Here is a 27,476-nt window from a genome sequence, read left to right on the forward strand (position 1 = left end):
TAGTATTTAATTAATTATAACATCTTTTTTTACATGGCTACCTATTTTGTTAACTTATTTATATTTTGGTGATTATCATGAATCCACATTACAATTCTTACATTTATCTTTTTTATTCCCCAATCAATTTTTATTATCTCATTATTGAATATCCTAACGTCTACCAAACGGTCAAACATTTTGCATTATGTAAAATCTATTGTTTTGTATTTATAAAAATATCAAATTTATTTTTTGATGTATTGTATAAATTTTAAGCACTGCAACAAATTCTTACTAGTATCATTAAATAAACTTTTAAAATTTTAGCCAAATTCTATTATTCTAACTTTATATTATATTTCTCCATTGAATACTTTCATTGTTAACATTCTTATTTCATGAGGTCTACATACATCCTTCCTTCTTGAGACTTCACTTGTAGGATTATATTAAGTATGTTATAGTAATTCAATTCACATATGACAACTAAAAAAAGAGGCGTCTTTATAAAATTTGGCTTTAAACCCCAAATTTATTGAGACAACACTGCACATCATAAAATATTAATTTTGATCTTTACGTCGCCAAACACCCTATATACACCTATAGGTAGTTTGGCAAAATAGTGACCAAAAATTAATTCTTTCTGATAGACTAGGCAAAGCTAAACAACTATCGTGTCTATTATGTGACCATTATTTAAGACATGAATGGAATATCTTTGAGTTGATTGATGTTGATTATTTCTAGTGGTGCATAATTTTAAGTCTTTGGCAATTTCGATACCACCAAAAACAATGTCGTAAATTGCTTAATTTTCCTACAACTATATGCATACACACAATAGTAAAGCTAGGATTTTCATTAAGGAAATTCAAAATATATAGAAGTAAACACACGAAAAAACTAACAAATTTCAACGTCTATTATAGATACGTTAATTAACTTTGACCTTATATATACCGTGTAACTTTCATACGAAGGGAGCTTTGAACCCCCTCGCGCCCCTAGCTTTGTCAATTCATACAAGTATCTAGATTGATGGACAAAATCAGTTAGACCTACCAACATCATACTGTTATTGGCAAAACATACATAACCAATTTAACCACCTCCTCTGTTTTACTACAATTTAGACACTCTCAACTTTAAAAATTACAATAACTTATACTTCCTCCGATTTCATTTTACGTGATGTTTGTATTAAAAAAAAATAGAATCAGATCTAACATTTTGCTACGTCCAGACTCCAAAATAGAATAAGTGTGTCACATAAACTAACACAGGAAATAGCAGCACTCTACTTGAAAAAAGGTGGTGGAGAAAGCGACGAGAAATGTAGCTGCAGCCCATAAAAATGCACCATAGGCAATAACATGAGCCCGGTTGTGGCGTGCAGCTAGATAAGTTGCGATAGGATAGAACGCGGACTGGACCATGGACCGGAAGAGGGTGAGCGAACCTAAACCGGTTGGGTCCGTGTGGAGTGCATCTCCAACTTCTTTATTCAAGCCTTGTAGGTTTGATTTTGTAATTTGTTACCAAAGATAAAATATATATGACATTTTTATATAAAGGATGAACCAAAATAATTAAAAAAAAATCCATAAATTATACATATGTTGGGAGGAAATAATCTCGTATACAAAAATAATTTTACAAGTGCATACTATTCACTACCTGAGGAGCAAATTCAAAGTTAGCGTTTGGCCCCAAATTTCTAAATATTCTTGACAAGTTATTTTTGGGTGAACTTTTGGTAAAGTTCCACCATGTGTTTGGCTACAAATTTTTCCAAGAATATTTGACTGTTTCAAAAAATATTATTTTGTACCATAAATTTTAAAAATTATTAAAAATATCCATAAGTTCAATTCATATTATCATTTTATAGTGAACATGTTATGTTAAAAAAAACTTATTACATAATTGATAACAATCAATAATACCAAATAATTATATGGGCAAGAGCAATACATTAATATCTCATTAAAAATAAATCGCCAATCTAATAACTCAAATTATTCTTTTTTGGAGGAGGTAGTAACAAACTATTCTTTTATAATAGATAGATATACTATTAAATGGTGTTGGTTGACCATGTTAATGGAGTAAGTTGGTAGATAAATATTAGTTGGAATTAATAAATGAGAGGTGTTTTTATAAATATAAAAGTTTGGGATAATTTTTAAATTTTTAAAAATTCTCAAATATTAGAACTTGGCCCAAATATTTAGTTTTTTGTAGAACTTGAGAACTTGGATATTTGTCAAGTAATGACAAGGTATATGACCAAATACTAGTTCTCAAATTTTTTTTAAAATTTTCCCAAAAATACTTGTGGCCAAACGACACCAAAGTTGGTTCTAAAGGCCCAAAAATTCGAGGATTGCTAATCCAAAAGCCCAATCCTTTCTAATTTCATTATCCAACCACACCTAGAGCTGTCAAAATGGGTTGGCCCAACCCAATCCTAAAGTACTAGCTAGTTATATGGGTTAGGACGGATTGACCCTTTTAACCAAATGGTCTATAAAATAGCAGCTCAATCCATTCCTAAGCGGGCTACTGGTTGGGATGAGTTTGCCCTTCAATCAAAGGATGGACAACATTGACCTCGTAGAAAGACTATCGAACATTGATGAATACAACATCAATACGTCAAAAATTCACATGTTTATGAGTTGCACAGACTTTAATGTAATACTTACAAAATAACAGAATAGGCAAAATACAACAGTCAACATTCATAGAATTCATCAGAACAATATACATTAAATGATCATTTTTTTCATAAACTTGAGAAGAAAGGAAAAACGGAAAATTAGGCATAAACACAAAAATAAAAGATGTCAAAGATTCATAGTTATATTACTTTCAATTGCCTAGTTGCTGAAGATTTGACAAAATAAAACACTACTTAAAATAATATAATATATATTTTTAAAATTCACGATCCACATGTTGGCCTCTAAGGCTCGTGGGTTGAACCATGAGGCTGACGGGCCAAATGAGGCTGGACTAAAAAGTCTCGTTCCTAAATGGACTAAAAAAATTTAGCCCAATCCAACTTAATTCAAGGGTTGGATTGGGTCGGCCTCATGGGTCAAACCCATTTTGACAGCTCTAATCACACTTATCAACACTCTTTATAAGTTTTAGTACACATAGCACTAAGGGGTCGCTTGGTTTGAATACAAGTTATGATGGGATAAGTTATGTTGATATTAGTTATGATGGGATAAATTATACTGAGGTGATTTTTTATTGGTTGATTGGTTTGTTGTATTCAAATAATATGCATGACATAATTTCTAAGAATAAGTTGTTTGTTTACAAAAATACCTTTCATTTCAATTAGTTTTTTACACTTTCTTTGCAAGCTTTAGTTATTCACTCTTAAAAATAATTTTTCATCTCATTAAACTTAATTAAATTTTTGTGTGCATTTTCATAATTATGCCGTATGTTTTTAAAGATAAAACATCCATATTATTTAGATTAAAAATAAATCATTCATTTTAAGTTTGTTAAAGTAAAAGAGATTTTATCGTTGATGTCACTTCATTTAAGCACATATCACTCATATATTATAACGTATTAAAATTATCTTTATTTTAATTGATATATAAGATACAAAATTTTCAAGTGATTACAAGACTATTTAATTAAAAATATGTAATTTAATAGTGGAGTGAATATTTTAAGAGAAATCAAAATATAAATAAACATAAGGATCAATTAAATAAATTCAATATATAATATATTCATAAATAAAAAATATATTTATATTGTGTAATTTTTTAATGAAAAATATATAATCATAAAATAACGAGTAGTGAAGATTGTGAATGTTGTTATAAATGGTATTAAATATTATTTTAATATAAATGTATATAAAAGTGATGTATAAAACAAGTTATTCAGGAATTAGTATTTCATCCACAAGTAGGAATAACTTATCCCAATAATAATTATTAATCCTGAGATAAGTTATCCTACACTTTATAACCAAATAAGCTATTGAGGGATGTTAAAAATTTATCCCAGAATTATGTTACCTTATCCACCACACCAAATGACCCCTAAGGGTTCATTTGATTGGGAAATAAGTTGTTTTGAAATTAATTATTTTAGAATTATTATTCCGCTCTCAATATAGAATAAAAATAACATTATAATTTTAAAATAACTAATAACGATATAAATTATTCTACAATTTTATCTCAATCAAACATAAAAATAACCTCATTTGAAAATTAATTTCAAAATTATTTATTCCTTATTCCTTATTCCTTATTCCTAATACTAAACTAACCTAAAAGTTATTTTGGGATTGGGTGATGGAAATTTGATATATGCTTTATTAGTTTGATAAATGATACAAAGTACTTTATGTGTAACAAATGACAAAAAAAACTTTATTACGTGTCTTAGACTGATGATATTGATTGTCTGGAATCTTTTTTTTATGTCATAAGTTAGGTGACCCAATTCTTATATTTTCGAGTCCACAAATTTACGTCCATTAACTTATGAGATAAAAAAAGAAATTTCATTCAAAATAAAATAAAATTCGGTAAATGACTTTAAAATACAAGTAGAATCACAATTCCCTATCATTTTCTCCACCTTTGACTCTTTTGGGAGCGTTGAGTTAAAAATTTTCCAAAGGCGTTTGGCGAAAATTATGAACATTTGAAAAGAAGTAAATTTTGTTTTTATGCTGAAAAATGATATTTAAAAATTAAAATTGTGCTTTATCATGAATACAACTTATAGTTATTTTTAAATTTTTTATGAGTAATTTAGAGTGAAAAAAAGGTAAAAATAGTTGTTCATGTTTTTCAAATTGGTGATTAAATTCCCAAATTTTATGGTCAAAACTTATTTTTTGAAATTCAACTATTGAAAAAAATAAAAATAAAAATCATAGCAAAAAATGTTCCAATTTCCGAATGTTAGTTATGCCTGTCGCATCACCAACAACATATTCGGTGAAATCTCATGAAATGAGGTTTAGGAAAGTTAAAATATACGCAAATCTTACTACTGACTCATACAAATAGAAAAATTGTTTTCGAAATAATTTGATTAACTCAGACTTGATTGAAGTACAGTACTTGTTGTTTGTGGATCACAATTTGACATAGATCTTTCGCTCTCCCAAATATAGCCTCCCCATAGTCGTAATTTTATCTTTCCTACCCTTCTAACTTTGTTGACTTCAACAATTTGGATCATTACATTCTATTATTTTCTCTTTAATGGCTAGTACTGACATCATTGTATGGTTTGTGATGATGATGTCTACAATATTGCTAGTTTTTCTGAATTCAAAACCATTGTTGGTAAAAGGTGAACAAAAGGTGCCCTGTTTGTTCATATTGGGAGATTCTTTATTTGATAATGGAAATAACAATAATCTCCTCACTGCTGCGAAGGCTAATTATCCACCTTATGGAATTGATTTTCCTCATGGTCCTACTGGTAGATTCACCAATGGCCGGAATGTAGCAGACTTTATCGGTCCTAACTTCTTCTTCTTTATTCTCTCCTTTTCTAATGTGGTCCTTTAATTTGATGTTTCTTTCCTTCAGGGTTTGTTTGGTACCAAGTTTCATGTCTTTTTTAAGGAAAATAAGCGAGTTGTGTTTACTTATTTTCTTATGTTCAGCATAGAAATTATTCTAAATGTGTTTGAATATAATCTAGACAAATACTATGACAGGTAAAAATATCTCATGGTGAATATGGGGGCTATGGGGTGGGTGAAGATGATGTGTGTTGAAAAGGTGGGGCGACACAATTAATATGAAATGTCAGAACTTGTTCTCCCTACTTTTATTAGACAAATCATGTTTTTTAGAACTATTTTTGACCAATCGAGAGAATACTGGGTTCCAAACACTCTTTGCTAAAAAATTATATTTTTTATATATGGTTAAAATATTTTTTACGTATATATATATTTAGTAGATGTCGAACTCCCTTCGACGTGTTCGTGTGTCTACTTCTTCAAATTTTGAATACCTTAGTCAAAATCCTGACTCCACCACTGCTTCTAGCTACAACTTTTATTGAATATCTAAGCATATCCCATGAAAAATTGGGGATTTTCTTAGTAATACTTTAACTAAAACAACTCTTTAGTGATGTACAAGTAGCATAGATTTCTAAACTACTAGTTATAATTTGGTGGATCCTAACAGAATGTTTATCCTATATTTACAGCTGAACTATTGGGTTTCGATAAGTATATTGAGCCATTTGCTACTGTGAAGGGTGTGGATATGTTTAAGGGGGTGAACTATGCATCTGGTGCAGCTGGAATTCTTGACGAAACAGGAATTCATGTGGTAATTGTACAATTCATCATGTCCCTTGTCTAGGAAGAACAATTTTTTATTTTGTATTAAGATTAACGACAATAAAAAGACTTGTACCGTTCTTATCGTTCAGGGAGACAGAATCAGCTTGAATACGCAATTGCTAAATCACAACGTGACAATTTCCCACATGTCTACTCTGCTTGGAAATAACATCTTAGCTATGGAGTACCTAAGCAAATGTATATACATTGTTCAAATGGGCAACAATGATTATATCAATAACTATTTGCTGCCTCAGTTGTACCCATCAAGCCATTTGTACAAACCAGAACAGTTTGCTACAATCCTAATTCAGCAATACTCAGAACAATTAAAGGTACAAATGGAGTTTCCATTAATCGATACCTCAAATTTAGTTTCCTTGTTTACAGATTACTAACTTACTCCACAGACTTTGTACCTTTACGGAGCAAGAAAAGTTGTTGTATTCGGTCTAGGAGATATAGGCTGTGTTCCAACAGAATTGGATTCGTATGGGACAGATGACTCTGTGTGTGTCAACTCTATAGATAGTGCAGTCCAAAAATTCTCGGACAAGATTAAACCAATGATCGATGATCTCAACAGTAATTTGCCCAACGCAAATTTCATATACATAAATTCAACAAGCATTGCAGTACCATATCCTTCATCTATCGGTATGTTAAAACATGTAACGTTAGTGGTGTCATTTATGGTGAATCATCATCGTGTTTGTTTCCCCCCCTTATATTTTGCTAAATTTTGATTGCAGGTATAACAAATCTACGTGAACCATGCTGCGAAATTTCGGCCATTATAGGTGAAGGGCAGTGCAAACATGGAGGAGGTGCATGCAGTGATAGATCAGCACATTATTTTTGGGATGGTTTTCACCCCTCAGAAGCTCCAAATAAGGTCACTGCTGAAAGAGCTTACACTGCTCTTCTATCCACTGATGCCTATCCTTTTGACATTAGTCAGTTGGCTCAGCTCTAAATAATATAGACTTTAGAGTTGCAGGCCATTATAACTTATGCCAGTCTTTAAATAAACGCTATTCTGCTACCTCATTTTGTATAATGTAATTGATCTATGTCAAATATGAGTCAAATTCTTGAATTAGAGCTAAAACTTGAATGCTTTGAACATAACTTGTGAATTCTATATATTGTTAGCAGTAAAAATTGTCTTGGATGAAAGATACCTCATACCATTATATAATTATTGATGAAGGGCACTAGTTCCAAGATTTCGCAACCTTACGCCAGTTCTTCATGTTTATGGCATATTTGTCTGTTTTTTAAGATGACTAGTTTTTGGACGAAAAAATCTTGAGCTAAAACACGGACAACAACAACAGGCTGCTGGAGATCGAAGGTTTACAAGTGGAAGTCCAGTACAATGTGCTGAAGTTTCAAAAAATTCCTGGAGTTTCAAATATAGTTCAAACACTGGTTAAATATCTGGAGTTTTTGGCCGTTTAATACTTCTTCGAACTTAGCACACTTTCGTTGAGTTTCAACTCTAATTTACAAATGAAATTCTACGACTGTGTCCTGGGGCTTAAATAATCGTTGCTATAAAAATCAATCTTACAAAAGTAAAACATGGAACAAATTAAACAACATGAAGTTTTCAAATGTGCAGTTCAAACTCAGGATCATAAATGTTCAAGTTCCATGTAGCTGATTCTCAAGAAGAGCATGAATTCATCATGAAAGATGAAAGAATTTATCAAACAATTTGGATCCTTTAATGGATTTTATTGACGTGGATGATATTAAAGAAGATACGTTCACCACAAATATATGAAATTAACAATCAACTCATATGAATTTTTTGCTATAAGAATGTCAATTGGTGAATTTTCAACTTAATAGATTTCCTAATACACATACATGTCTATGGTCGGAACTCATACCTAATAATGTATTATGTCTGTTGTAAAATACTATGTACTATATGAAGCTGAATGCGAATAATGCAATAATTTGAAGAAGGTGAAGAGATCAAAATTAGCACAAAAAAAGAGCAACATAATTGAGCAGAAAAGCAGTTATGAACTTAATATAACAAGTTTAATTCTTCATAGTTCACTGCCAGAGAAGGAAGTACACCAAGCAAAAAAATACATGTCCACTTAATTAACATACAATATTCAAGAGTCTTAGCTCATGCAACAAGTAATTAATAATATGGTATACATACTTAAGTTGATCTTCAGTAACAATAATCTTCAAGCTTAACAGTAGTCTTCTCTTGTGGATTATATGAAGATCACATCAGAAAGAAGACCCTCTCTCAAGCATATTAGCTGTTCAAAGGAAGAGAAAAAAAAAGATACCTAATTAGTACTGTTTCATTTTATGTCTTAGTTGGATTGAGCACGATGTTTATGAAAAAAACAAAGATGGATCAGAATTAACTCACACTAGTTGAAGAGGGGGTTGGTCTTGTCTAGTGTAATGGTTGTTGGTTTGCAAGCCATTAACTTGTAGATAGTCTCGAGTATCGAATTGCTGAGGTGGAGGCACAAGCTCATGATAGCTTGATGAACTCCCTGGCATCAAGTTCATTTGCTGATGCTGATGCTGATGCTGAACTCTCTCAGTTTCAGCAATCTGTTTCAGTTTACTTGCAAAGAAAAACCAATGAGTTTCTGCAGAATAAGTTAGTATTTAAACAAATTGATTGACTATTGAGTACAAGTCCGTAAATAAATGACTATGAGTAGTTCAGGTGCGATTTAAGCTAACTACAGTAGTATTAAATAGAGAAAGAAATAGACCTTTGCTCTCAGGTACTGATTGTTGTTGTGTAAATCAACTTCCTGCTGGTGTTCGTTATGTTACAGTTTTGGCATGAAAATAGCAAGCATTATGACCGAAAATGGATCGAGTAACTTGAAATGGAAAGAACCTAACTAGATAAAAGATTGTACTATGACTTACCCTCTTCTGCATATACTCAATTTCAGCAAACAACAGCTCATTCTGTAATTTGAGAGTCAAATGATTTTTTTGTCAGAACAACGATGTGATTAAACAATAACAACAACAATAACAATGCCTCAGTCCCAAACAAGTGGGGTTTCACTATATGAATCTCATTTGTTTATTTAATCTCGTTTCATATCATCATCAACAACAACAACAACAACAACCCAGTGAAATCCCACAACATGGGGTCTGGGGAGGGTAGAATGTACGCAGACCTTACTCCTACCAAGGTAGGACGGCTGTTTCCTGGAGACCCTCGGCTCAGTAAAAGCATAAATGCATAAAAAATGTTAGATAAGAATAGAAAATTAAAAGCTTTATGAGAAAAACAACAAATAAATAACAAATAGATAACAAATAAATACAAATAAATAAAGACTAATAACAAATAACGATTAAATAAATAATGAAAGCGTCACAGGTAAAATTGAGTAATCAAAGCATAGAAAGTAATAAATAATAACAGAAATAACAGAAATCAGAAGTCAAAGCGCAAGAGATCGTAATGCACTACTACACCTATGAATAGAGAAGAATAACGAGACTATGAACTAGACTTCTACCCTAATGTGGGTCCTCCACACCCTCCTATCTAAGGTCATGTCCTCCGTAAGCTGTAACTGCGCCATGTCCTGTCTAATCACCTCTCCCCAATACTTCTTCGGCCTACCCCTACCTCTTCTGTAACCATCCATGGCCAGCCTCTCACACCTCCGCACTGGCGCATCTGTGTCTCTCCTCTTCACATGTCCATACCATCTCAGTCGTATTTCCCGCATCTTGTCTTCCACCGAGGCCACTCCTACCTTGTCCCGAATAGCCTCATTTCTAATCCTGTCGCTCCTGGTGTGCCCACACATCCATCTCAGCATTCTCATCTCAGCAACTTTCATCTTTTGAATGTGAGAAGTCTTAACTGGCCAACACTCCGCCCCATACAGCATAGCCGGTCTAACCACCACTTTGTAGAACTTGCCCTTAAGTTTTGGTGGCACATTCTTGTCACATAGCACTCCGGAAGCGAGCCTCCATTTCATCCACCCTACCCCAATACGATGTGTGACATCATCGTCAATCTCCCCGCTGCCTTGCATGATAGACCCAAGATACTTGCAACTACTTCTCTTTTGGATGGCCTGAGCACCAAGCCTAACTTCAACGTCAACCTCCTGAGGTGTCTCACTGAACTTGCACTCTAAGTACTCTGTCTTTGTCCTACTCAACTTAAACCCTTTAGACTCCAAGGTATGTCTCCAATCCTCCAGCTTAGCGTTAACTCCGCGGCGAGTCTCATCGATCAGGACTATGTCATCCGCGAAAAGCATACACCATGGTACCGCACCTTGAATTTGTCGCGTCAATCCATCTATCACCAAGGCAAATAAAAAAGGACTAAGAGCTGATCCTTGATGCAACCCCATCACCACTGGGAAGTGCTCTGAGTCCCCTCCTACTGTCCTTACCCTGGTTTTGGCTCCCTCGTACATGTCCTTGATCACCCTAATGTATGCCATAGGTACACCTTTAGCCTTCAAACATGTCCATAGTATTTCTCTTGGGACTTTATCATAAGCCTTTTCTAGGTCGATGAATACCATATGCAAGTCCCTCTTCCTCTCCCTATGCTGCTCCACCAGTCTCCTCATAAGATGGATGGCTTCTGTAGTTGAGCGTCCCGGCATAAATCCAAACTGGTTCTCTGAAATAGACACGTCTCTCCTCACCCTCATCTCTACCACTCTTTCCCACAGTTTCATAGTATGGCTTAGTAGCTTAATACCTCTATAGTTGTTGCAACTCTGGATATCCCCTTTGTTTTTGTATAGAGGGATCATTATGCTCGACCTCCATTCTTCGGGCATCGTTGCCGTTTTAAAGATGACATTAAATAACCTAGTCAACCACTCCAAACCTACCGAACTCGTGCTCTTCCAAAATTCCCCAGGAATCTCGTCAGGTCCGGTTGCTCTTCCCCAGCGCATCCTACGAACGACACTCTTAACCTCCTCGACCTTAATACTCCTACAATACCCAAAATCGCAACGCCTCTCTGTATGTTCTAAATCTCCTAACACAAAGTCTCTGTCCCCTTCCTCATTCAAGAGTTTATGGAAATAGGACTGCCATCTCTGTTTAATGAGGGTCTCGTCTACCAATACTTTTCCATGCTCGTCCTTAATGCACTTCACTTGGTCCACATCGCGTGCCCTTCTCTCCCGCGCCCTGGCTAGCCTGAACAATTTTCTATCCCCACCTTTCTCTTCTAGTTCAGCATAAAGGCGTTCAAAAGCTGTTGTTTTTGCCGTCGAAACCGCCGACTTCGCCTCCTTTCTCGCTATTTTATAAAGTTCCCTATTCGTCCACTTCTCCACCTCGTTTCATATCATCATCGTACTAAATAGATGTTAGGATATTGAAAATTTCATAAGAAAATTAAACAGTGTTGTAACTAATTAAGTACCTTTTTGGATCGGATTTTGCTAATCCCTTTTTCAATTCTTGTTTCCAGATTCTTCAGTTCTTTGAGGTTCAGTGCAGCAAGAGATTGACCCAGCATGTGCCTGAACCAATGCAGTTAAGGTTAAACTGAAAACAATATATATAGTACTAATAAAACACATGGAATTGGAATAGGAAAAGATAAAGAACACGAAAAGCTTCACCTGTTCTGGTTCTGCAGATTTCCAATTTGTGCGCGCAGTTTGGAGGCTTCTTGCTGGTAATACTGAGATTGATTGAACAACATTTTTACAGTAACCATAAGAGCCAACTTGTAACTTGTAATGTATGTAACATATAATTGTTACAAAAAAACCTATGTATGTGCAATGACGAAAATACGATTTTTCATTACTCCCTCCATTCCACTTTGCTTGACATTAATTTCTTATTAGTTACTTCTTAAAAAAAGGGCACATTTCATTATTTCTTTACCAAGAAGCTTCTATAGTCACATAAAAATGCTATTTAATGTGTAAAATCACAAGTTTCAAAAAAATTATAATTATACAAATCTTATTAAATATTTAAGATCATATATTCCAAAAGTCTTCACATCTTTTTCTTTATGTCAAATTAAACTACGACAAACAAAGTGAAACGGAGAAAAGCGTTTTACATTATCTTCTACATTATTTTCCAAATATCAGAATGTAACATTGAACTTTCATAATAATGCAAGAATATTGCCAAATGATCCATATTCAAGGTGGCACATCTTTAAGCTAAGGAGTAATCAAGCAGGCAGCTCATGATGTAATGATTCTTTCAATAACTTTGGCAATTTTAGCAGAAAAATTAGGAATAAGTTTCGTGGAAATTATTTTCAACTAGTGTTTGTAATAATTGGGCAAGAATTGTAAATCTATGCATCCCTAATTTCATTTCTTCTACTCCCCTGGTCCTTATTAACGTGACACGGTTGGAATTTCAAGAGTGGATCAAGTTTGTTGTTTTTATTGAAATTTCTTTATATGCCTTTTAAGTATTGTAATTTTATGGTACTTCTTACATAGTTTTCAAACATATAAATTTCATTTCAAAGAATCTGAAGCTTTTATGTCCAAATTCACGATCAAAGTTTATAAGTTTGAATCTTGAAACACCAATTCTGTCACATAAATTGAGACAGAAAGAGTACTATTTAATGACTTTTCATGTTTCATAGTAGTATAATAATATTAGTCCTTTATTACAAAAGAAGAAGAAGAATATTTCCAACAATATATCCAGAGTAATTCCACGATGAAAAAGAAGAAAATAAAATTATACCTGAGCATTGGCCTCGGATACTGAACCAGTGTTTGAGGAATCTGAGCATGCTTTCTTGTACCTCTCGATTGTTTCTTTCACACTGGACCATGTATTATATATAAATATATGTTAGATTGATAGCTTTCTTTTCAATCATAAAAAAACTAGACTATTGACAGACATAATCACATACTATTTCCAATATCGTTACATGCAAATATATAAATACAAGTTACTACGTACTACTCTATATGACTATAAAATTAGATGGTCATAATTAAGACGTCCATAAGATCACTAAATCCTTCATGTCTATCAAATCAAAATCAAGATTTAAGAGAGCACAGAGAAAAGGCCCTAAAATGAAAGACAGGAAAATCTGGATTTTTCAGTACTACTAAGAAATAAGGATAAAACAACAACATATTCAGTGAAATTCCATTCAGTGGGATCTGAGGAAGGTAGAGCGTATGCAAATCTTACCACTACCTCGAGGAGGTAGAGAGGTTGTTTCTGATGACTCTCGACTCAAGTGCCTCGAACCCAAGTAATAGAAGAAGAAGAAACAATGAATAAAGAATAGCAATTAATAATAAAGACAAATGTAAAGTCAACAAGAAAGAGACAATAATAACAACAAAATAGTGTGATAATAGAAACATAATAAACAACAAAGTATGCTAATCCTCTACTAACCTTCTACCCTAATACGCGTCCTCCACTTAAGAAATAAGGATACATCTTTAAGTAATTCCTTTTTATATTGTTGAGATTAAGGAAGACTTCTTACAAATATTATCACAAGAAGTGCATTTTCGGGGCTCAAATTCAAGACTTTTAAAGTTAATGAAAGAGGAATTCCAAGCATCTCATCATACCTTTTTGGTAGTTGAATCCGACTATAAACAAACAAAAAAAAAATATGTCAAGAATACACAAACTATGTGTTCTTAACGCCTACTAAATTTGAATTCTAAACTCAAAATTCGAAGGGCAAAAAACTACCCAAAGAGAAAAAATATATATAGAACTTGGCACATTTTTGCACAAAGCAATTGAAAATGTTTCAAAATTGAAAAATTACTCTTTGTTTGGACTTTAAGGGAGGAAAGTAATTTTTCTCTTCATTTAGGGAAGATAGAGAATGAGATAAGTATGTGTAACACAATCTTGCCATCTTATAATTTCATTTTGAAACATTACAATATAATTACTCCATTTTCTTTCTTCGTAACTTCTAGTACTGCTTTTGTTATCCTTGAAATGTTAACAAAGAGTAAATCTTATATCTTTTTCCCATTCACTTGTTTTTGTATAAATATCAATTATTTTGTTAACACATGAGTCATGACCAACCAAGGAACTGTACGTTGCTAATGAAATTTCAATTTCCAACTTATTCTTCACTTTGCTTAAGTTTGTTCCGTTTTTCCACTAAAAAGATTGTAGTGGGATGGTAAACACTTATTCGTTCTAAATCTGAGATTTCAATTTTGACCAGTCCTATGAATATACTTGTCTTTGGTAAGAGAGTGTTTTTCTTGCTAAAGTGGAATTTCCCACACAAATTTGAATATATTGACCTCAAAATAGATACTGAACACCAGGTTATAACCCTCCTAAAAAATTAGAAAAAATGTCCTATTTACTTCTCTTTGGCGAATGATGGTAAGTCTAGATAGTTAACTATTTGAATATTCACCTTGTTATTATACTCCCTTTTCCATTGAAAATAAATTTTAAAATAGAAAACAAACAATTCTCTTTTGTTCAAAAGGTAATGAAAATCCAAATACTTTCTTATTTATTTCTTGCTAATTTAGGCCAACACGCAAAGCTGAAGAAAAAAAAAAGTGTTGGTTTGAGTCAGAAACTCAATGTGTCCACTCAAACATGACATTTGATATAATATTTTCTAGTATGTATTATTATTAGACCTAAGACTGAAACAAAATAAATAAAACCAAACACTGAGGAATGACTCACATTTCCTAGTCTGTTACTACCTTAATTTCGTCGAGCTACTGATTGGCTGCTCTCTGCCAAACTGGCACAATTTCCTACAACATGATTGGTCCAATCTTTTAACGGCTCAGATTAATGCCACGTCATAAATACAATTTATTCCTTGGGTAATACCCATCCACTCTAGTAATTTTACCCACCTAGGGTTTTGTTTCAATCTTTTTTCCCACACTGTTGTAAGGTAAAGTGAATAGTATGATAGAGTCTTGTCTGCCTCATATCTTATTTGATCACATCACAACCGTCCATTTTTTTCAGCAGCCAATGTCATGCAACAAAGAAAACCCAGAGACTTCAGAATTCTCTCATTGGCTCACAATAAAAACTTGTACGGACCCTATCTCTCATCCCTATGATAAATAAATACTCTCTTCGTATTAATTTATTTGTCTGATTTAACTTGACATGAAATTTAAAAATTTACAACAAAACATTTGAATTTAGTGGTCTAAAGACATGCTATTTAATCTTGTGATTTTAAATATATCAGGTGGAAAAGTCGATTGCCAAAAAAGGAAGAAGAATTTTTTTTTGAAACGGACTAAAAACAAGACAAACAAATGGTAACTCCTTTTGTTTTGAAAAAAAGATGTTATGTAAATATATCTATGCACAAGATCCTCTTGGAGTATTTGATAACATAGCTAATAAGTATACCCTAGTTTTGAGTAAAAAAAAATTTGATTGGTTTAGAACTTCTCTTTTCTTACAACTTCTGTTTCTTTGCTGTTTAAGTTCAAACATCTTCAGAAGCTTTGTGAAAGCATTAAACTGAGATATCTCAAAGAAAAAATAAATAAGGGTAGTCTTTTTTTTTATATATATATAAAAAAAATTGTGTGTGTGTTTTCACCATTAGAGTTGGAAATTAAGAGAGAGTTCAAAGAAGGGGAAAAAAACCTTTCTTTTAATTTGCTATAATGTGTCTTTTCTCAGCAGATTTGTCAACAAGTGTAAAATCTTGTATGACGTGACCAAAGATTCTTGTAACTGAGACAAAACTTATACCAACCACCCTCACACTTAACAAATTTTTGGTTCTTTAAAAAAAATTACTAAAAGGTAGAGTGTTGATGACCCCATTGCCTAAATGGTGTAAAACATTTCAACAAATAGCAAGTGAAGAAGAATGTCAACTTTTGTCTATAATTGAAATCTTTTGAACTCTGATTGGTTAATTTTTTCTACCATATCTGATATTTTGATTATCAGAAAGGCAAATATAAATTAGAGATTTTGAAGAGAGGAAAAAAATAGCCATAATATTTCTAGGAAAAAAAATAAACCCTAATTAGGGCAAGTTTGACTCAAGACTAAAAAGAGTACATCCATCACTGGTATTAGTAGTGAATGAAGTACAAAACCCTAATCTTGGTTTTGATTGGTTGTTAAAGAATACATGTCATATTAGTCTTATCACAAAACAAGAATTAAGGAATTTTAAAGATATGGCCAATTAGAATTTGACACCTTTCTTGCTTCATCTTTGATGAGAGAGAGAAAGTGGAGAGAGAGAGAGAGAGAGAGAGAGAGAGAGAGAGCAATGGAGGAAGAAAGTATATGCTGATCTAAGAGTTCTGATGAGAGTACTTTCTCAAATTTCCACTTATTTTCTTACAACAAACAGATCTATACATCTTACATGTCTATCAACAAAAATGGGATCATATAAAGAGAAACTACCACAAAATAGAGCAAAATTGTAACAAAAACAAACAAAACCATTAACACAAAAAAGAAAGGAAAGTCAATCTTTACTCAAAAGTCTAAAGAAACTTAACAACTATATATATTATGAAGTTGAGTTCAGATCTCCCTCTCAAGCATTATGTATCATCATAAGATGTATAAAGATTCAAACTTTCCTAAAATAAATAAAATTCCCTTTTAAGAAAGACCAAAAAAAATTGAAAAACATGAGGACCCTTCTTCAGCTTCAAAGATAATTAAAAACGTGACAAAATCAAAAAAAAATGTACTATACTACTACTCAATTATAAAGATTAGAACTTTATGAAATTTAATTACAATATTTAATTTGTTTTATTATTTGTAATAAATAATAAAATATATATGTACCTGTTGTTGGCATACTCATAGAGTTTGCCTCTGCTTGAGAAGACAATCAAAGCAACCTCAGCATCACAGAGCACAGACAATTCATATGCCTTTTTCAGCAAACCACTTCTCCTCTTGCAGAAAGTAACTTGTCGATTCGTCGTGTTTTCGATCCGTTTGATCTCAATCTTTCCCCTTCCTAGTTTCCTTTGTGGTGAGATCTCTCTTGTTAGATCACTTTGGAAGTCCATTCCTTCACCTACATCACACACATAAAAAATATGGTCACAAAAAGACACAAACTTGATCAAGATTTGAACTTTTTACTCTTCAATACAAAGAAATGAACTAATCATAGACAAAAAGGTGAAGAATTTTGATTTAAATCCCAAACCCCATATGATTTTTAGTTACATTAATTCAAGAAGTGGTTTTAAATTGATAGATAAAACAAAGGGAATTAAGTCTTGAGGTAATTTTTAGACATGGGGTATATTTATTTTGAGCTTATGACTAACCTGGAAAGGAAAAAGTTGGAAGATGAAAATAGAGAGTAGACAAAAGATTTTAGTTCTTCCTTGCAAATTAATAATATGCAGAGGATATAGAGATGCAGAAAATGGAAGAGACTTTGCACTAAGGGATAGGTATTTATAAAGTAAAGGAGTGTTTACTTTTATTTATTAAGTATGTTACTACTATTACTTATCTAACTAGGATTTTTCATTGTCTGTTTATTCCTATGCTAATTTTATATTAGATACTGAAAAATTTATTTTATTTTTTCTATTTGTTGGTTTGTGTTGAACAAGTACTATATAGCAGGATAGGGAATTATCTAATGAGAGATGATCACTCTTTTCTTGGCCATTCATTTTTCTTGATCTCTGGTTTAAGTTTCTAATTTAGGTCATTAGTTTGTAAACATTTCTATTTGATTCATAAGACAATTTTGGGAGAAGGAGGGTGAGGGGTTGGGGGGTGGGTAGGTTGGGTTGGGTTGGGTTGGGTGGGGGAAGAAGTGGACAGAGTAGAAAATGACCCTTGAAAGTGACAGTGATGTTTGATGTGTGATGAGAACATTAGACTAGGTTACACTCAAGCTTAAATGCTTGCCAAAATTTGGATTAGACCTTTTTAAAAACCTCAATAAGCAAGATTTGGACCAAAAGAGGCCAAAATGTTTTCCAAATCTTTTAATTCTTGATTTCTATATGTGAACTCCTCCTTTCCTTGCTTTTACCATCCAACTCTCATTTTCGAAGACGGATCCCAAATTTAAAGTTGATAAGTTCAATATGAGTCTTAGCAGTAAACTCGTAATACCTCTAAAAATATGAGTTCAGAATCTAATATTTGTTGAAGTTTTATAATTTCACATTTATATTTGTATTTCGCGTTAGAAATATTGGGTTTGATTGAACTTGTAGCTCAAAAGCTACATCCGGCCCTCTCCCCCACCATCACCACTTTCCTTCTACATGATGACTTTCCTACCCCCTAAATGTACATATTATTACTTTGTGATCTTTTTTTTTTCCTTCTCTCCCATATAAACTCAGACTCTAACTAGATCATTGAGAGGGGATAAAGAAAAGAAAATGACTAGATCAGTGAAACAAGCTATGACAAAAGAGAAGGTGACTGCCATGTGACATCCAGTGCTCCAGTTTCTTTTCCATTGAAACTCTTCTATGAAACAACCACTTATACCAAGTTACCATCATGTCAAAAAGTTACTTGTTTCTTTGGTAACAAGGCCAATAAATTTGTCTATATGGCCTGTTGTGTGCTCAATGACAAATACAAACAAATTTACTTTCATCCTTTTCTACCTTTCCATTTTCTTGTCTATTTTACTTCCTTTTTTTTAGGCTGATCATGATTTCTTCATCTAATTTAATTTTTCCACTACTTAGCCTTTGACCTTATACCCTTAGGATATGATTCAACATTAAAATGAGCTAAGTCCTTTTGCTCTAGACATTGGCCTAAATTCTTGTTCTTGTGCTATTATTTATGCTTTTTTCACATAGGAATTGTCATTCTTCTATGCCAATCATGAGACATGTCTACCATTGCAATGACAATACATTGTTTGGCAAGAAAATACATGAGTTTACAAGATCCAAAGATATACATATGTATATTGAAAGAGAAAAAGACTAGGAATTATATGTACTATATTTTAAAAATCATGTCTATTCCATTAGTGTTTTTGTGCTAACTAATTAAAGTGAAGAAAATACATTGGTGGAACCCTAGAAATAATTAACTACATGACACAGAGAGGATATTAATATGGTTGGAAATGAATGATATTTACAAAGGTGCCGTAACTTTTTTGATGTGTCATGTCCACTTGTTGTAGCATGTGTACAACTTCCACTTAGAAATAAAGGAAGGCAGAGTGGGGGTCGTCATTGAATAAAAACACTTCAATACTTACAAACAGATTAGATCCATCCACAATTAAATTTAAGAGGTTATAAATTTTGCTTCTATGCTACATTAACATGATGAAGTGCTTCTGATAGGGACGTGCAACAATCTTGTCAATTTTCTCCAAGTCTTGAGGGGGCTATAAGGCCCATTTTGTTTTTAGCAAGATAAGATGTCGAATTATTAAGATATTGTCTCTATATTTGATTATTGTATTATTAAAATTATTTGTTTTAATATCTGGATATACATTATTTACTTTTATTTTAAAAAAATAAAGTTGTTGGCCGATGTTCCTAGTGATCAAATACATTGATCATAAGAATGTCCAAAGCATCATACATTCGAGAAATATGCTATAAATTCACAATTCAAATCACGGAGAATACTCAAAGAGCAAATCAAGGGAGGAACATAATTGTACTCACAAACATTCATCAATAAAATCTCTATTTCATCATATTTTATGTGTAAGGGTGGTTTATTTTCCATCACTTTAAAATTTATTACAAACAAATTGGCACGCCTAGTGGGATCAAATTTGTTCTTCATCTCTTCTCTCACAAATCAGATCCACAAATTTGGAGCCACAAAACAACAAAATGTAAGTTCCATTTTTATGGATACTTCAAGTCTCTTCTTTGAGTTTTATCAAGCTTACACTCCGACAAGCCTTGAATTAAGTGGCAGACTTTGAAATTTTGTGGAACAATACAAGGAGAAAATCTCTATTAAGAGGCTACCCTACCCTAAACCATAGCCGCTACTAAAAATTGGGTCAAAAACTACGGACAAGTCATTTTTTAAAAGAAAATCAATGGACTTTGCATCGTTAATTTTGCAGTCATCGGTGACCTTGTCCATCAATTTTAGTCAATTTTTCAAAAATATATATACAAAAATGTAGCTTCTTGGAATCAAACCTCGGTATTTTTTTATGAGTATGGACAAATCTACGAATCGAACACACATGGTTTTTGATAAAATATTTCATCATTTTTATTCATACTCTTCAACTGCATTTTTGCACTTCAAAAACCGACTTTGTCCGTCACTTTTTGTAAAAAAAAAAAAAACAAGGGTCTGCGTCAGTTTTTTTTCAAAAAAATAATTTTAGAAAATAACCGAGGCTCTATCCATTGGTTTTCTATTAACTGTTTTTTTTAAAAGAAAAACCCAAAGCGACGGACATAGTCGGTTTTCCCTCGATTTTTTAGACCGACCCTGTCCACCGATTTTTTCATTAATTTTAGTAATGAGCTAGTGCCAATATAAAGGGCTTAACATATTTCCTTGAAAACTCATCTTTAATTAATATCTCGTAAATTTTTGGGTATTCATATAGAGATCAAGATCTTGAAATTTCAGAAACTCCTGGGATATTCATAAATAGATCAAGTCATCAAATACTATTTGTTAGAATATATGGTAATATATTCTGACAGATTTGTAACAAATTGTATATATTTAGTTTTCATATATAGATAGTTAGTTTCCTTGTATTAGACGTTTGTATTAGGTGTATATATACTTACAAATCTGTCAGAATATATTACCATATATTCTAACACTATCTTTCTCAAAGTTGGTGCCTAACGTTTCTTGCAATCAAATACATCACAAGAAGGTCCAAATCATACTACATTTAAGAAATACTTTAATAACAACACTCGGAAAAAAAATCAAAGAGAAAAATCAAGAAAGGAACATTAGTGTACTCATAAATATTCATCAATAAAATTCTTGTTTTATCATATTTTATTTGTGATTGCAATTTATTTTCCATCAATTTAAAATTTATTGCAAACAATATCATTTTTTAAAGCATACTAAAAAAGGAATGAGTAACGTCACATAAAAGAATTAATAAATAAAGATTTTTTTAAAAAAATAATTAAATAGTATACCAATTAAACATTAGAATTTTTTTTAGAACTTTGTACTAGATTTGAATGATTCAAACTTTTTAAAAGCAAATAAACGGACCAAGATATGTATAATTGAGAGTTAGATTCTTATTAAGTTGAAACAAATGGGGTTAAATTTCTTATTAAGTTGAAATAAATCGGGTTAAGTGTCAAATTGAAAAAGTTAAGGAGTCGACTTGACTATATACTGCCCGTAAAAATTAATTAGTTAGTAAAAATAGTTGAGATAACTGATTGTCTCATGAGGTGAAATCTATTATAGGATCATTTTATTAAAGAAATAACTTTTAAAAATGTTGAATCTTATTATTCAAAAAATAAGAACAATAGAACTTATTATTAATGAATTGCAGGACTAAAAGATAAAATGAAAAGAAGAAACGAGTCAATCATGGCTATAGAATTAGATACAAATATTAATACTTTCTTTTCTATTATTTCTGAGTTTTCAATTTATCACCAAACATTTCAAAAAAATAAGTACTCTAACGCGTTCAATTTTTGTATAACTCCTCTTTTAATCAATCATTAACAATTTGGAAATTGTGCCCATGAAAACATGACCACCGCAACTTGTTCATGTCTCGAGTTAATAATCCGTCTATTTATTTACTTAGTCTATTTGACTGACATAATTCAGTCTCACCCAAGTATTGGGCTGAATATGTAGCCCAATTGACCAATAAGAACTTAAGAATATATTTTTAATTATTGTATTTAAAATATATTGTACATTTCCAAAAGAAAAAAAAGTTGAGAGTATTATTATTTTTTTGTTAATTTAACAAATTTAAAAATAAAAAATATCAAAATTAAAATTTGGTAAGAGTTAGGCTGGTCGATTGAACCATAACTGATTATTTTGTCCATTTTACCAGCCTAAGTAGCTTTTATACTAATCAATAACCCGCTCAAATGTAGCTTTAACACGCCTATTTGATACCCTTAATCGTGATTTATAAAATATCACGGTAACAATGGAAAATTGAAACATGCATAAAAAATAGCAATTACTAGCTGAATCAATGTCCTATATATGTTCATTTCTTTAGTTAGGCCTCGTTTACGCACAATGTTTTAGATGTTATTCCTCGTATATTAAGATTAATAAATTCAAAATTATAAAGATAAAAATAATATTAAAAAAAATTTGAGTCCACAGAATTCACTGTGTATCCTTAAGGAATTTAATCCCCTCACTGTACCCGAGGTTATGGATTATTTCCTCCCAAGATAAAACGGATAAACTATTAAAGAAGTAGCGGTACCTCAAACTTCAATAATTTCAGCGAACTCAAAAGCCTGCAACAAAATCACACAAAGACTCAACTTTGTTTGTAAGAAAATATATGCAGAAGAGGAAGAAATTCAGTGTTTAAAAATGAGAGGAAAATCCTCTATTTATAGACAACAAAGGGTAGTGTGAACAGATGCTTATTGTGGCTTATCACAAAAGTCACAACCCTTCACAAAAGTCAAAACCTTTCAGAAAAGTCGCAGCTCTTCAAAAAAGTCACAACTTTTTTTTTTTGGAAAAAGGCACAATCTTTCGGAACGGTCACAACCCTTTGGAAAAGTCACAACCTTTCGAAAAGGTCACAACCTTTCATTTCTCATTCACACCTTTAAAACCCAACATTAGCAAATTCAAATTGTAACTTTTTCTACATCAATGATTAAGGGAGCTCAGTTTAATAATAAAAACAAATGTTCTAGCAATTATCGTACAAATAACATGTTGAGCTTGGCATGCCACTTACAAATAGTTCACAGAAGAAGTTCACACTCTGTGAGCCATTTTCACGAATCATGATGTTACCCATTTTTTTTGTCCTTAAAAAAATCTTAAGACTGTTGGATCTGATAGTCAAAGAAGTATGAATGTGTTTTATAATCTTCTTTTACGCAAACATTTTGGTCATGAAGTATTTTTAAAAAGTAAATAATGAAGGTACTTACATAAACCTTATGATGTCATTTTTCTTTTTTATATTCAAGGCATCAAAAACTGATTAGTTTGTAGGGAATTTCTTTCTTTTCTAGGTATATATAACCTTATGCTTTCAAGGGATTTTGATTCATTTTTCCTAGAGATGGAATCAAAGTTTTATAGAGATGAAATCTAATATTCCTTCGGTTCACTTTTACTTATCCATTATTTCAAAAATATATTTTTATTTTTATTAGTCACTTTTCATATATCAAAAATAAACAATTATTTTTTTTCCTGTTTTATCCTTAACATTAATTACTTAATAAGGGATAGTGTGGTAAAATAGTCATGTCAATCATTGTTTTTTTTAATGAATGTGTCAAGTTCATATATAACAAGTAAAAGTGAACGAAGAGAGTAATAGAAAATAAATGAGGAGGTTAGGGCTTGTGGAAGTTAAACAGAATCCTTAAATGTCAAAACTTCTAAAGGGAAATGCAAACAAATCTTCACCATATCTTAGGATGAGGACCACATTGATGCATGCAATCAAGTGGGGACAAACTTTAATTTGAAAGTAACTTTCAAATTCTACATGCTACATTAGCAGCATATTTGGTTCTTGTTCTTTCTCCAAGTGCCAAAAGGAAAAAGAAAAAAAAAATGTGCTCAAATTATATATTATAGTCCATGGTTATTGAAATACAACTTTAATTCTATTGGGACTGTGTGTAATATGCCAAATCCCATGTGGAATACATGTGAATTTACGAATATTATTTGTGTTGCTTGGAAAGTGTATTCTTTGTTATATTGGAGTTATTTCCTTCTTCGTAAAGAAAAAGTCTTGATTAGGATGGTTACTTGTTGCCTAAATTCTTATGCTCAAGTTCATATTGCCACTATATATGAGAGGTCATCTAATTTCCTAGTTTTAGTGATGTATTCTTCTAAAATCTCGAATAGAGGTGTTGACAATTAACATCTAAAGGGATGGTTTGTACTAAATTTAGGTAAAGCTAGATTGAATTAATAAATGAGTCGATATCCAATTTCGTTGAAATCAGGAAATTACATTCACATGTTCTGCAGTACCCCCGTGAATACTCCTCCGGTATGAAAAGTTTGATCTCCCACCATTCACGACATTTCTTGCTTCTCGCAAGAACGGCTTTTATAAATCTCTTCACTAATTACCTAGTAACTTTTCAAAATGAATTTTCAGTGACCTTAATTAAAATGACTAGTCTTGAACTTTTGATCCCATTTATCTCATAAACAACACTTTTAAGTAACTTTTTTTGACTCTGAAGAGCATGTGGGGCAAAACTAGTTAAACTTGAAGTTTTACTCATAAGGCAGACGAGGTAAAAAAATTCAAGATATCTTACTTTTAAGGCCATTTTTGTAGATCACCACTCAAAAGTTAGTTGGTCTGGATCAAAATTAGCTAGCAAATAACGAGTCATATCCCCACTCATCAATTTATCAAGTTTTTATTTCTTTATTTAATCTGATTTATTTAATTACCCAATAACATTAATTTTATTTTTTTTAATAATATATATATATATATATATATATCAAACAAAAAAGCTCTTTTATTTAGATTAAAAAAAATAATGAATCAATTTAGACTGCATATATAGGTCATCATCTCAAATTTAAGAAGAAAAATAAATTTTAGCGAATCATAATGGACTGAGCTTATGAATAAGCCGATCATTAAATTGTTCAAGTTTAGGCATATTCGACGGGTCATAATTTTACTATCGTACTATAGGTTTAGGGTAGCTACTCACTCATGGAATACATGAGAGGATGCTGCTACTCTCTCATGGATAATGTGTATCAACTCCAGCTTCATCCCAACATTTTGCCTATTTTATTTAGCTAGCGTCTAGTCAAAATTTGAAATAAAAAAAAAAGAGTTTTTGAAGTTTGTTGAAATATTTTTAATTGGAATTCAAATTTGTTTTAGGACATGAATTTTAATTGAAAAATTATAAGTTGAAGTGAAATTTCACTCAAAATTAGCTTGGAACTTTGAAAGTTTTTTGAAGACAAATTTGCATAAATAGACCAAATTTCATGGACAAATAATGTATGGCCAAACGGGAGCATTGTTTAAGAAAGGGAAACACTCAATTGCACATATATCAAAATCACTTATATATGTGGCCTGTGGGAATGATTAATGGTTAGACAAATCTTATCTTAAACGTTCTTATATAAAGAAAAAGAAAAATCATATACTTCACCAGATAACTTTAAGTTCATACTAGTACGTAATTCATTTTATATACTCAAAAATTGGTAGAGCGTTATTAATGATATAGCAAGCTCAGGCACTTTATTCATATTTAATAAAAATTCTGACTTCATCACTGAATGATATATCCAGTATGTTGGTGAAATCAAAGCTTATATATTTTTATTTTGCCTTGTGTGTTGAAAGTATGAATAATTATGTTCAATTATGTCTGGATTATCAGATTGATTGCTTGAACTTTCTCATTAATTATTATGATAGGTAAAAATACACTTGCTCTCTTCTCCAAACTCTTGTACAAACAGCCAATATTGTTCATTATGACGAATGGGACCACAAAACAACATGAGTTTTTTAGGGAAATTTCAGTTCATTTTTTTGCAAAAGAGTATAGTCCTCGTCCAATTATTGCTTCACAGGTCTATCAAATTATAACTTACACCAACTTTTGGCCGTGAACTTCATTTCTGTCCCTTTCCTAATTCTTTAATGTGTTTAAAAAAATGAACGTTGTGCCTAACTAAATGAGAAAAATTACTTAAATATATAATTTATTTATTATATTTTATAAAATTTTCTATCATTTAAAAAAATTATAAAAAATCCCCTTATTCTCAGATACATCACTTTACGCGATATATCGATATATCAAGACGTCGAATACATCACTTTCACTTTATGCGATGTATCGATCGGATACATCACTTTACGCGATGTATCGATCGGATACATCACTTTACGCGATGTATCAGGGCGTTTTGGAATGTATCCGAATTCCACCAAATTTAAGGAATTTTTGTAATTTGAAAAAATTAGCTCTTAACACTGTGGATTTATGTAATCCCTCCAAAAATTAACTAAATAATGCTTAGACCATATAAAAATAAAATAGCTTATTCATTTAATCAATGTGTGACACGCCTGGGGTTCAGAATCTGGAATGTAAATAATCTTAACATGAAAGGGCATTGATAAGCTAAAGAACATAGATAAGTAAAAAAAAAATGAACTTTGAGCCTAACTTATCCGTAAAAGTTACCCGTGAGAGGAGCATTTCTCAATTCTATCAACTAGTGTGGGATAATATAACACTCTCTTACAATTTGGACCCCAAAAAAATTCCTCTTTGGAAGAGCCATATTCAACAGATTGAACCAGCAAAAACTTTAGGTCATGTTAATCTAAGTACCTTATTGAGTAACATATCAATTTTCTACTTACGAAACGAAGAACTAAATACATCAAATACTTATCATGAAAGTAACTCCAAACCAAACCCATGAAATACTTTTCTATTTTATTGCTTCTCAGCTATATGAGAAATTTGACTAAAATGGTATCTTGTACAAAGCCTTACTTAAAAGTTACACTATATGGATGTGTGTATTTATATCAAATGTTTCTTAATTAAGGTTGTGCTCGGTACGGTGGAAAATATTTTTATTTCAATTTTCACATGTTTGATTGATCAAAATTCTTAGAGAACATTTTAAAAAAAGATAAATTAGAAAAATGATGCTACTAGAAATAAAGTTTTTTCTCACCGCGAGATGCGAATCAGTGAGAAATTTATGCTATAGAATATGATTTTCTCACTCATTTCTGATCAAACTAGTTCACTAAAAAAATGCGGAAATAGATTCTCACTGAAATAGTGAGAAGCTTCCTAATTTTTCCATCTAATATATTTATTATTTTTTTCTTTTCACACCGATTCAATCAAAATATCAG

At 31.8% G+C, this 27,476-nt stretch overlaps 2 protein-coding genes across 4 annotated transcripts; one reads left to right on the top strand and one right to left on the bottom strand.

Moving 5' to 3' along the window:
• Nucleotides 1-5,135: 5,135 nt before the first annotated feature.
• Nucleotides 5,136-7,581, top strand: LOC129873574 (GDSL esterase/lipase At1g29670-like). Of its 2 annotated transcripts, none has more exons than XM_055948694.1 (5): nucleotides 5,136-5,511; nucleotides 6,217-6,341; nucleotides 6,421-6,690; nucleotides 6,766-7,012; nucleotides 7,108-7,581. In XM_055948694.1, exons 1-5 carry the CDS (start codon nucleotides 5,250-5,252, stop codon nucleotides 7,329-7,331), a joined length of 1,128 nt encoding a protein of 375 aa, XP_055804669.1. In that variant the 5' UTR covers nucleotides 5,136-5,249; the 3' UTR covers nucleotides 7,332-7,581. The 2 variants fall into 2 exon arrangements, with proteins under 2 accessions (XP_055804669.1, XP_055804670.1); XM_055948695.1 differs by having other exon boundaries at nucleotides 5,138-5,511; nucleotides 6,445-6,690; nucleotides 7,108-7,580.
• Nucleotides 7,582-8,375: 794 nt separating this feature from the next.
• LOC129874930 (floral homeotic protein AGAMOUS) lies at nucleotides 8,376-17,796 on the bottom strand. Of its 2 annotated transcripts, none has more exons than XM_055950323.1 (9): nucleotides 17,689-17,796; nucleotides 17,192-17,429; nucleotides 13,106-13,187; nucleotides 11,998-12,059; nucleotides 11,796-11,895; nucleotides 9,287-9,328; nucleotides 9,124-9,165; nucleotides 8,766-8,956; nucleotides 8,376-8,649 (listed from the first exon to the last, which is right to left on the bottom strand). In XM_055950323.1, the coding sequence occupies exons 2-9, from the start codon at nucleotides 17,419-17,421 to the stop codon at nucleotides 8,646-8,648; spliced, it is 753 nt and encodes a 250-aa protein (XP_055806298.1). In that variant the 5' UTR covers nucleotides 17,422-17,429; nucleotides 17,689-17,796; the 3' UTR covers nucleotides 8,376-8,645. The 2 variants fall into 2 exon arrangements, with proteins under 2 accessions (XP_055806298.1, XP_055806297.1); XM_055950322.1 differs by having other exon boundaries at nucleotides 9,124-9,168.
• Between the last annotated feature and the right edge of the window lie 9,680 nt (nucleotides 17,797-27,476).

This window comes from Solanum dulcamara, chromosome 11 (genome assembly GCF_947179165.1).
Source record: "Solanum dulcamara chromosome 11, daSolDulc1.2, whole genome shotgun sequence".
NCBI classification, from domain to species: domain Eukaryota; kingdom Viridiplantae; phylum Streptophyta; class Magnoliopsida; order Solanales; family Solanaceae; genus Solanum; species Solanum dulcamara.

Bases quoted from the DNA above. Each gene is read 5' to 3' on its own strand.
- LOC129873574 (XM_055948694.1), top strand. From the start codon at position 5,250: ATGGCTAGTACTGACATCATTGTATGGTTTGTGATGATGATGTCTACA. The intron at 5,512-6,216 runs GTCCTAACTTCT...CTATATTTACAG, and splicing joins GAATGTAGCAGACTTTATCG to CTGAACTATTGGGTTTCGAT. The intron at 6,342-6,420 runs GTAATTGTACAA...GACAATAAAAAG, and splicing joins ACGAAACAGGAATTCATGTG to ACTTGTACCGTTCTTATCGT.
- LOC129874930 (XM_055950322.1), bottom strand. From the start codon at position 17,421: ATGGACTTCCAAAGTGATCTAACAAGAGAGATCTCACCACAAAGGAAA. The intron at 9,329-11,795 runs GTACTTAATTAG...CTCAAATTACAG, and splicing joins GCAAAATCCGATCCAAAAAG to AATGAGCTGTTGTTTGCTGA. The intron at 9,169-9,286 runs GTAAGTCATAGT...AACGAACACCAG, and splicing joins TTGAGTATATGCAGAAGAGG to CAGGAAGTTGATTTACACAA.